The sequence below is a fragment of the Talpa europaea genome, assembly GCF_964194135.1.
Source record: "Talpa europaea genome assembly, chromosome: 9".
Lineage (NCBI taxonomy): Eukaryota > Metazoa > Chordata > Mammalia > Eulipotyphla > Talpidae > Talpa > Talpa europaea.
The window spans coordinates 106,769,303-106,779,461 of NC_140076.1; the positions used below are offsets into that span (position 1 = coordinate 106,769,303).

General features: G+C 58.2%; 1 protein-coding gene across 1 annotated transcript; it reads left to right on the plus strand.

Moving 5' to 3' along the window:
* Positions 1–963: 963 nt before the first annotated feature.
* UBL4B (ubiquitin like 4B) lies at positions 964–1,485 on the plus strand (the record flags this gene model as incomplete). Its single annotated transcript, XM_084242453.1, has 1 exon — positions 964–1,485. The coding sequence occupies one exon, from the start codon at positions 964–966 to the stop codon at positions 1,483–1,485; it is 522 nt and encodes a 173-aa protein (XP_084098579.1).
* Between the last annotated feature and the right edge of the window lie 8,674 nt (positions 1,486–10,159).

Here is a 10,159-nt window from a genome sequence, read left to right on the forward strand (position 1 = left end):
AAGACAGTGTTGATTGAAATGACCGTTACTCGTTACTCAGGGACTTGCTGTGCCCGCATGGGGTTGCGAGGAGTAAGCACGGCCATGCCCACCTTGCAGTCCAGCCCTCTCCCCTTGGTGTCATGCTCCGGAAGACGCGACGGCCTCTCCAGCCACACCCGCAGCTCCGCCGGGGCCCTCCCTCCACAGGAGCCCGCTCTGCACGCGTGCGGGCCGCAGGGCCCTGGGGTGGCAGGCCCGTCGGCCAGGGCAGGAGTCTGGCACACGGACCCAGCCTCTGCTTCTCAGATGCCACAACCCCAATGTGTTCTGCGAAGCTCCGGGGGTGCCCGGTGGCACTGGAAGTTCCCGGTTGCCCACAGTGGCAACTTGCTCATTGATGCAGCTTTGATTTCTTTCCTTGTCTCCCCTAAACACGTGCCCCGAGTCTGTCCCAGGGTCGCTGCTGGGAAAGCCAGCCTGGGAGAGGGTATAAGGTGACAGACAGGAGCCAACTGATGGATGTTTGCTCACTCGATTAGAATCCACTCAAGGGCGGAGCAGCAACATGACTCCACCTGTCCCTGGGGCAGGGCACCTGCATGGAAAGACTCAGCACACTTGCTTCCTCCTGCCGCCCCAGCCCCAGCCCTCCGGGCCCTCCTGTTCCCTAACCCGCTCTCGCGCTCGTTTCTCCCAGTCCTGGCCCTCCTTTTTGCCTCTTCACCCCCCTTTTCTTCTCACCTGGAGGAAGCGTGCTCTGTGCCCGAAATGCCCCTGTAACTTCGCTGATTGTGTTCTGGAAGAGAGGGCCCCGCAGCATTGTGACATCACGGTACCCCAGCCAATGGCTGCCCGCTGGACCGCGGCCTCCTGGCCCCACAGACCGCCACTGACAGGAGAAGCCGCCTTCTCCTGCAGGGCCCTCAACCCGCAGGGCAGCCTCTGGAGCATGGATCCCTCCTGATTCTGCTCCCAAACCCCATGTTCCTCACGGTCAAGCTGCTCCTGGGCCGGAGATGCAGCGTGAAGGTGACGGGGCAGGAGAGCGTGGCCACGCTGAAGAAGTTAGTGTCCAAGAGGCTGCAGGTGCCGGAGGAGCAGCAGCACCTGCTCTTCCGAGGCCAGATTCTGGCTGATGACAAGCTTCTCTCTGACTATGGCATCGGGCCCAATGCCGCCATCAATGTCATCATGCGACCCCCCGAGAAGCCAGCGCCCTCCCAGGCCCGCCAGCCCCTGTGGCACCACCTGGACCAGGTCCTGGCCAAGCACTTCAGCCGACAGGATGCCAAGGCCGTGCTGCAGCTACTGCGGCAGGAGCATGAAGCGCGCCTGCAGAGGATAAGCCTGGGCGACCTGGAGCAGCTGGCCCAGTACCTCCTGACTGAGGAGCTGTTCGCGGAGCCCGCAGGGGAGAGGGAGGCTGAGGCCGAGGCCGAGGCTGAGGCTGAGGCTGAGGCCGAGGCCTCGGAGCCCCCAGAGAAGGAGAAGACTGATCAGTAAACTGGCCTGTCCTATTCATGTGCACACTCAGATTCTGCCAGCCTCGTCCTTACGTGCTCACTAGGGTCTCCCCACTAGTTCCAGCTGACTTAGGTGCATCCTCACCCCTTTTTGAAAAGGCAGAGACACTGGAAGGGTTTGGACCCCTGTGTCCACTCTTGGACTGTGGTCCCCTTCTGAAACCAGAATAATTCCACCTCTACCTCCAGCCCCAGAAGGGGCTCTGATGGCCTCCATGGGGCTGCCTCCCCTTCCTGGTTTGGGCACCCCCTCCAAGGCAACACCTCTAGCTGTCTGCACACCTCCTGGCCCCGGGGTCTCCAGGGCCTCTTTCTCCTCCACCCTCAGGCCACGGCTCCTACCCCCAGGATGCTGGCAGCTGCCCCTGCCCCCCCGGGGAGCTGTCTCTGCCGTGTGCCAGCTCGTGCCAAGGACAGAGGCAGCAGGGACAGAAACCATGGCTCCAGCAGGTCTCACCCCCATGCTCCTAACCACCGCTTCCTTTACCTCCATCCGGCCCGTGTCCCACCAGCGAGCGAGAGGGAGGGAACTCAGGGTCCGAGCACCAAGGGCCGGGCCAGGGTGGCTGTGGCCACTACCACAGGTTTGGGGGTGGGGGAGTCTCAGCCTGCCCCTGGTTCCTGCTGGGTCCCTGCCCTGCTCCCAGGCCTTGGTCCTCAGCAGGCGAGTGCTGTGAGCACCTGTGCTGGGTCCTGCCATTGCCAGGGGATGAGCCTGTTATCTTTACATTAGGGGAGCTAATAGCCCATTTCCCAGGAAATCTGTGAGCGATAAAAATAAGTGGGCCGTTTTATTCCTTTTGCTGAGGGAAGCTGGCATGAAGGATGGGGGAAGACTTTTTCTCTGTAGGGAGCCTCGGCGCTGGCTGAGAATGCGGGGCGGCAGCCGCAGCCCCTGCTCTGTCCCCAAAACTGCTGGGGGGCACACTGGGCTGTCCCAAACTTGGAGGAAGTAGAGATGTTCTGCGTGTGGTGCCTGTGCTTGCCTGGCTCTGCTGCTCTGCCCTTTGCCCCCCCAACGGGGAGGGCCTCTCACTGAGACTTAGGGGAGAACTTATCTCCCTGTGTTATCCTGCTCGGGGGTTTTCTACTCTGTGCCTCGATTTTCACAATGACAAGCTTTGTCCCCTCGTGGATGAGGGGAGTAGGGGTACAGGTAGGGGTCAGCAGGTGGCATGGATTCCAGGCCAGACAGAGCAGCCCCCTCCCCTACCCCAATACTCCAGCAGTGGGCTGGAGTCCTGCTCTGTGTGGAAAGCCCCAGCTCTTGGGCTGCCTGCCGTGGAGACCCTTCCTTGTGCCCAGTTTCACCTCATTTCACGTTTAAACCTGAACCAGCGCACCTGCCGAAGGCCCCTGTTTCCTGTTACGGTCCTTTGAGGGGCGTGGGAGGGAGAAGGTGCTCTTCCTGCGCTGGAGCCCCCGCACGTAGCTCTGCCCATGAGTGCCAAACAGCACCTGTCTCCCTCCACCAAAGGACACATGGGCCCAGCAGGTGTGACCTTTGCTCAAGAGGAGGCATCCCAGGATGGCCACCACGCCAGGCCGACAGCTTTGTTGTCCTGTCCACTGCGGGATCCGGCCTCTCCCCCCAGCTTCGTCCTGGCCAGCCGGCACCCCCATCCTCTGGTCCCCGGAAAAATCATCTTTCTGGTGGAAATGGGCAGAAAGACTGTGCTGTTAGATCCGCTGTGTTTCGGGGCTCAGGTTGATAGATGAGGACCTTTGTCTCCTTAGAAGGTAGTTTAGTAAGAAGGGCACCCCTTGCTGTCCCTTGCTGCACAGTGCAGTGGGGAGGTAGGGACTGGGGGTGCCTCTGGGGTCCTGCCACAGCCCACACTTGAAGTGGGGTGATGCGTTGGTAGCTGGCCATCACGTTTGCCCAAGGAGATGGACAGTGGGGTGGGGGATGGTTTGCCGGGATGACAGTTCTTGAAGATTCTGAAGAAGGCCGGGGAGTACCGTGTTTCAGGGGTGCCAGAAAACCCGGATGCCTGATGCTTAGTTAGAAGCAAGTCACAGGTCCTGCCACACTCCGAGGGAGGGGGGCCTCACAAAGGCCCAACCCGGGCGGTGGAGACCATGGGCGCCTTCCGCCTGTCCACCACAGAGGTCAGCGATGGCGTCAGTTGTTTTTATATGTGTGAAATCACTGAACGTAAACCCAGTAAAGAGGCATGGGGGCGGCCACTCTGGCTGTCTTGGAGGCTTTGAGGAGGAGGAAGCATTTCGGCTGGTGAAGGATGGGAAAAGGGGGGACAGAAGGCACCTGGGGACTTTTCCTGACCCCCAGGGTCTACGCGTCCCACCTGGAGGGCTGCCCCTTGATCAGCGCTGCTCATGGGGCACACAGGGCCGCCGAGAGGGACGCACGCGAGGGAGCCTCGCCCAGGGGGCAAGTCTGCTTCCAGACCCCTGCCCAGCCTGGCACTTCCTGTGCTTGGAGCTGGCTCGGGCAGGCTGCCAGCCTGTGGCCAGAGGGCATGGGGTGAGGGGCCTGCTGTTGAGCCAGCTGTCACCTCTGCAGCGGCTGAGGAGCCTCCTTGGCTGCCTCCTCCCCTCTTGGGTCGCCTTCCTCCTCACCTCGTCCTTCCTGCTGTGCTTCTGCGCCCCTCCCTCCCTTTGCCTCCCGTTCCTTCTGGCCACATTTGGGACATCGTGTAGACTTGGCGGTGCTTGCTTTATGCCCTTTCTCCCTCCTTGGTCTCTTTCCATCCATCCCTTTTAGTAAACACCACCAGCATCTCTATTTTCCTCTTGTCTGTCTCCTCTAGTCACCCACACTCACGCCAGCGGGTGGCCATGGACAGGGACCCGGAACCCCCTACCTTTAACTGTGTCCCGCCTACCTCTGTCCGGCCCACCTGTGCAGTCCTGGTTTGCGGACACATGCCCCAGCCCACTGCTCAAGTGCAAGGACAAACGGCCGCACCCCATGCCTGCACCTGTTGGCTGATGGACTCCGAAAGGGCTCAGACATGCGCGGACACAGGCCGGGCTGGGCCGCAAGTGGCCTCGCTCGGGAGGCGGGAGGCGGACAGGCCGTCGGGGTGGGCATACGCGCCCTGCGCCACGACACAGCCGGCAGACTGGGCGCTGGGTCGGGACACGCATTGTCAGGACCCTCCTTCTCTGGACTCAGCTCCTGTGGTCCCTCCTTGCTCCTGGGGTGGGGGGGGCTTGGGTAACTTGGCTCCACCGGGCTCTAGGGCTATAAATCCCCCACTGGAAAGCACTGTAACCCGAGGAGCCGGCAGGAGGCCCCCTGGATGGCTCCTCCGACAGCATTTCCCATCGCAGTGATTTATGGGCTCCCTGGCAGCCTCTGGCAGCTCCCGCTGCCCTCGTAGAAGGGTGATAAATTTGAGGTAACTACTGTCGGTGGCTGGCTGTAAACCCGTCACGGCCCACTGCGTTGGGCTGGGTCTGCCAGCCCAGCCCCGGCTGAGTCTGCCTCGTCAGCCAGCCGCCCTTGGAGAAGTCCCAGGGCACCGGCCCCTGGGACATTATTTATGAGCCTCAGACCCCAGGAACAAAGCCACTGTCCGTGAGGTCGGGGGGAGGCCCTCAGAGCCCCCTGCTCCTCCCTTCTCTCACCCAGACAACCCCAGGCCTCTGCTGCTACTTCAGCTTGGGTGAGTGTGCTGGGGAAAGCCTCAGTACCCTTGGGTCTCCCGAGCACCCTTGCGCCTTATTCTCTGACCGGCTCCATGGGCAGAGACCAACACACTAGATCAGGGACTCTGGGGGGACTTTGATGACAGAGCTGGGGGGAGGCTTTCGTCTGGAGGGCTGCCTCTCCTAACCCACTGCCTGGAAGGAAAGACACGGGGTGCTCAGACCCCAGATTTGTCTGACATCACTGGGCAGACACGTGAGGAGGAGGCCGATTCATCTCAAGCCAAGTAAGAAGGCTTTCTCCAGACTCCGCGTCTCACTGTGCTGCTTTATTTCCCTGGGGCCATCTTAGCCCTTCTCTCTCTGCGCAGTGAATTTGACAGCTGTGAGGAGAGGGAGGCAGGATGGGGAGCGAGAACAGCGTTAGACCTGGAATCTGAAGATTTGGGATGAGTCTTGAGATGCTGCCTAAAACTGAGTCTTGGCTGGGCTGCTGGGTCTCTCTGCTCATCGGTGGAATAAGCCTGCCCTCCTGTGGAGTAGTTAGGAGCCCCCAGTGCTGTGAGTGCATATTCTGTAAACTCTACAGGGCTATGCAGAACGAAGCTATTCTTTGCCCTGCCCCGCTCCCCATTGCTCTCACTGCAGAATGCTCTTTGGCCAGTTGACAACTAAAGGGACCTATTGCAGGGGGAGAGTGGTTTACAGGGTCCCTGGGAGAGCCAAGGAACCAGGCTTCGGCACTGCCTGGAGCACTGTGGCTGAGAGGCAGCACGCCTAACCTGCATCTGCCTGTGCTTGGCTCCCTACTTCCGGCCCAGAACCTCATCACAGGTGCCCCAGAGGACTAGGGTTTCCAGTTCCACCCTGGAGAGCTGCCTCTCCCCAGCTCACTTCAACCTGAAAATTCAGTGTGGTTGCATCTGCTTGGGAGAAGCCCTGGGGCTGATGAAACCTTAGCTGAAAGAGAGTGTTGGGAATAGAGGTTTTAACTTTCCTGCAAGCTGAAAGGTGTTGGCCTGTGGGAAATTCTGTGGAACAAATGCCCCAGAGATCCAAAGAAATTTAAGAGTCACATCAATTTGAACAAACGGGGAAAAAAGGCAAGAAGACCATTGGGGGTATTTAAACTGACCGAATATTTGATGGTATTAAGAAATTAGGATTCATTGAAAGGATGGGATAGCTTTGTGGTCATGTTTTAACCAACTTTTGGAGGTGCACACTGAACTCTTTCTGGGTGAACTAGCGCTTTAGAGTCGCTTCAGAATACTCCAGTGAATCGGGACGGGCGAGTTCCAGCAGCCGTAGCTGGAAGTCAGGGGCGCAGGGCTTGACTGTGCTCTATTTTTGAGGTTGTTTGAAATTTTTCATAATAGAAGTTTATTGCAAAGATTTGCTTCAGCAGCTGCTCAGTGGTCAAAGACGCTTCCTGCGAACACCTGACTGTGGAGCCCTCAAGTGACAGCAGGAACTCTCTCCCCGCCACGAGCTGTCCACCACCCATATCCTGCCTTCTGATGCTCACCAGCGATCCATTGCCTGGAAATGCAACTCATTTAGTAAACCAGCCCCAGACTCTCATTTCCTTCGGGGTTTCTCGTTGGAATTTCTTCTGATACCAGTCTGGGACAACAGATTCCACTCTGGCTGATGTCAGCAGAAAGGAATTTACTAGAGGATATTAGGTAGCTTATAGAAACTTTATAGGGGGCAGTGATACTAGGAAGCAAGAAGCACCCTCGCTGTGCTAGACCTGGAGCAGCCTGAAGCCCTGACCTGGTGGAAGCACCTGCTATGCTGCCTCTGTCCAGGAGGAGGCGCTAGAAACCTCCCCAGCCGAGCCTGGGGACAAGCTCCCTTGGTTTAGCGTTTCCCTCAGTTCTTTCCACCTCTTTTCCTCCTCTGCCCTGCTCCTCCCAGGTTTAAGCAGGAATCAGCGTGGTGGGCCTAGGTCACATGTGGGCCCTAGCTGCAAAGGAGTCTGAGTTGTATGCTTTCCAGCCTCTGATGCAGGGAAGCATGCTCTGTCTTTGTCTCTAAGAGAATCCCTTTCTTTCTTTTTTTTTTAAATTTATTTATTTCTACAAGAACTGGGGTACAGGCCAGATGTGCGGGAGGGTGAGAGGATTCACCAGAGACAGAGCGGGGAGCAGAACAGGCAGACTGACGAAATACACTGCTGAGGGGAGCAGCGGGCCAGACAGGAGAGGTCTGCTGTGCTATGTGGGTTGCTCCACAGCTGGCGGGGATCGAACCGGCACTGCGGAGGCTGGGGACAGCTTCACAGCGCTGCACTCAACCACCTGCACCACCAGGGATGCCCCTAAGAGAATTTCTTGCTCCTCCACCAGCACAGTCACTAACTAACCTTGCCACCAGCCAGTCTTTGGTTGTTGCCTGCCGAGACTGAGGAGGGACAGATACCCTGGCTCATGCTCCTCATGTGTAATCTGCACAGATTTCAGCGTTCACAAAGAGCTCTCACGTACCTTTTCCCTTTGGTCCTCCCAACAAGCGCCCCCATTTTATTTTATTCCCAAAGTCACGGAGCTGTTCTATAGCAGGTCAGTATCTACATCCCTGACTCCCCTCTCCTATTGTTTTTGATTTTCCTTACACTGCTGCAAGGAGTGTCTTCGGACGGCTCTCTCGCCACAAACAGCTGTGTGAGGTGAGCTGGGCTCCCGTAATGTGGCTAGATCTGGCCCGTGGACAGTGAGTGTGTGTCTCTGCGATTTTGATAAGGATGGTCTAACCCTCCTCCACAGAGTCTGTGCAATGTGACTCTTCTCCATTACCACATTTGTGTTATCAGCCTCCTTCAAAAATCATGTGACTTGATGTTGCTTTCCCAGCCAATTGTTCTCCTCCTTCTGAAGCCCACAGGCAGGTCTTTGTGTAAACCTGGCCTTATGGCCAATATCGGTAAAAGATGGCACAGAGCAGCAGAGAGTGCACAGGCTTCTGGACTCACGCTGCAGGGAGCTGCTGGTCAGTTGGGCCGACCCTGGCGTGTTACTTCAGCCTTCCGTTTCCTCATATAAAAGTGGCTAATGACAGTAGCATCAACCAGAAATGAAAACTCTCCTCCTTCTCCTTATCAAACTCATGCTCCTTATCAAACTCACTCTGGTGAGGACGTGGGAGAGTCAGGTCCACACACATCCCAGGTCAAGGGGCACCTGATCGTGGCGACCTCATCTTACAAGGTGTAGGCCAATGGGCTATGTGACAGCTTTGTGGTGGCTTATCTGGGCTGCATCCCCTGCACTGCATCCCCCAGACTCCCCTTGAAGACTGCTTCTGCGCAGCGGGTAACAAGTGAGTCTCCTGAGAGCTGGGCAACATAGGGAGGCCCCAGCCTCTGGCAGCATCCACTACGCATCTCCCAGGGCTCACACACTAATCCAGGTGCTGCTGCAAGGGGTTTGTGCATGTGATTCAAGTTCCTAATCAGCTGACAACGTGATGGCGATGATCCTCGGTGGACCCGCCTCAGCCAGCTGGAAGCCCTTTAAGAGATGGCTGAGTCTTCCCTGCTAGGGACTGGGCCCTCGGTCCCGGCTTCCACTGGTGTTTGTGGGTTTCAGCCTGCCCCCAGCTTCCCTTTCTGCCTGCCTGCCCCACAGACCTTGGACCTTCTTAGCCGGCCCCCCACTCACGTAAGCCAAGTCCTGTAATAAGCCCAAATACAAAGATTCTGCTCCTTTGGTTGCCCTCTGTCTGGGTCCTTCTGCGGGGACCCGATGTGACTGGAGGTGTTGGGGAGCATGGGGTGAGGGGGAACTGTGTTTGGGGAAGAGACCCCATGGAGGCCCCATAGGGACCTCTGACTCCACAAGGGCACCGCTGGCAAGCTGTGCCCCTGTAGGGTAAAGAAAATATCAGGCTTTTCTGCCCTTCCGCCATCAGGATAGATGATGGATCCTTGTCCTGAATGCATGCCTGATGGCGGGCACCTGGAATAGGGTGTGGGCATAGGTAGATGGGATTCACCTGGGCTGAGACTGTGCTTTTTAAGGGCGGCGTCACGGGGGGACTCCAGAAGCAGCAGCAGCAGCAGCAGAACCTGAACGAGAAGCCGAAGCAGAAGCAGAGAAGGCCAGAGAGCCCAGATAGAGTGAAGACTTGCTGGGGGCTGGGAGGTCTGCCAGCCTCCCAGCCCCCCAGCCAGCACCCCTGCCTGCCATATACCCGCTGAACCCCAATAAAAGACCTGCAAAACCACTGAGGACTCTGAGTCCTCCTTTACCTGGTCTGCATGGGATCAGAAAACCTGCACCGCGTCCAGTCCTGGCCCCTTACAGCCCCCATCTGCACTTTTGTGGGTTTGTGGAGCTCCTGCAGCCGCTGGCCCGGCTGTCAACACGGTCACGTCACGGCATTTAAACCACGGGTGAGACAGACGGTATTTTCAGATGGAGAATCAGAACCTCTGAACCCCAGTGAGTGGTCTGAGTTCACCGAGCCACTGAGGGGCAGAAGCAAGACCTACTGGCTCAAGGTGCCCACCAGCCTCCAGCTGCTGCCCATCTTGTCAGCTGCCTCCATCACCATTCGGCACCCACGTGTCACGTGCTCACAGGACCAGGTGCCGGTGCTGGGGCTCCAACAGCAGCAAACAGATCCTTTCCCATCCTCAGAGAGCAGGGTGCCTCTTTGGGGTGTAAGTCTGGGCTGGTGAGGACTGAGGCCGCACCTGCAGGAAGCCCAGCTTGGAGTGTATGTTCCAGACTGGGCCTGGTTGCCCTGGGCCACCTCACAAGCTTGGGGAGACGCCCCTGCAGAGTTCAACATCCAGATCCGCAGGAAGAATGCTGTGCTCTCGGGACCGGGAGGAACCCCGTGGCAGCCCCGGGCCCCCTGGGCCTTGTTAGAGGCACTGGTGAGCACATTGGAAAATGTTATCCGGAGGGAGGCCTTGAGGAAGGAGGTGTGCAGACTCCCAAGGGAGTCTTCTACTTCCCTCTGCCTGCTGGCGTCTGAGCCCTCCTCCTCCGCCAGTTGGGACAGAGCCACTTGTGCAGCCCCAG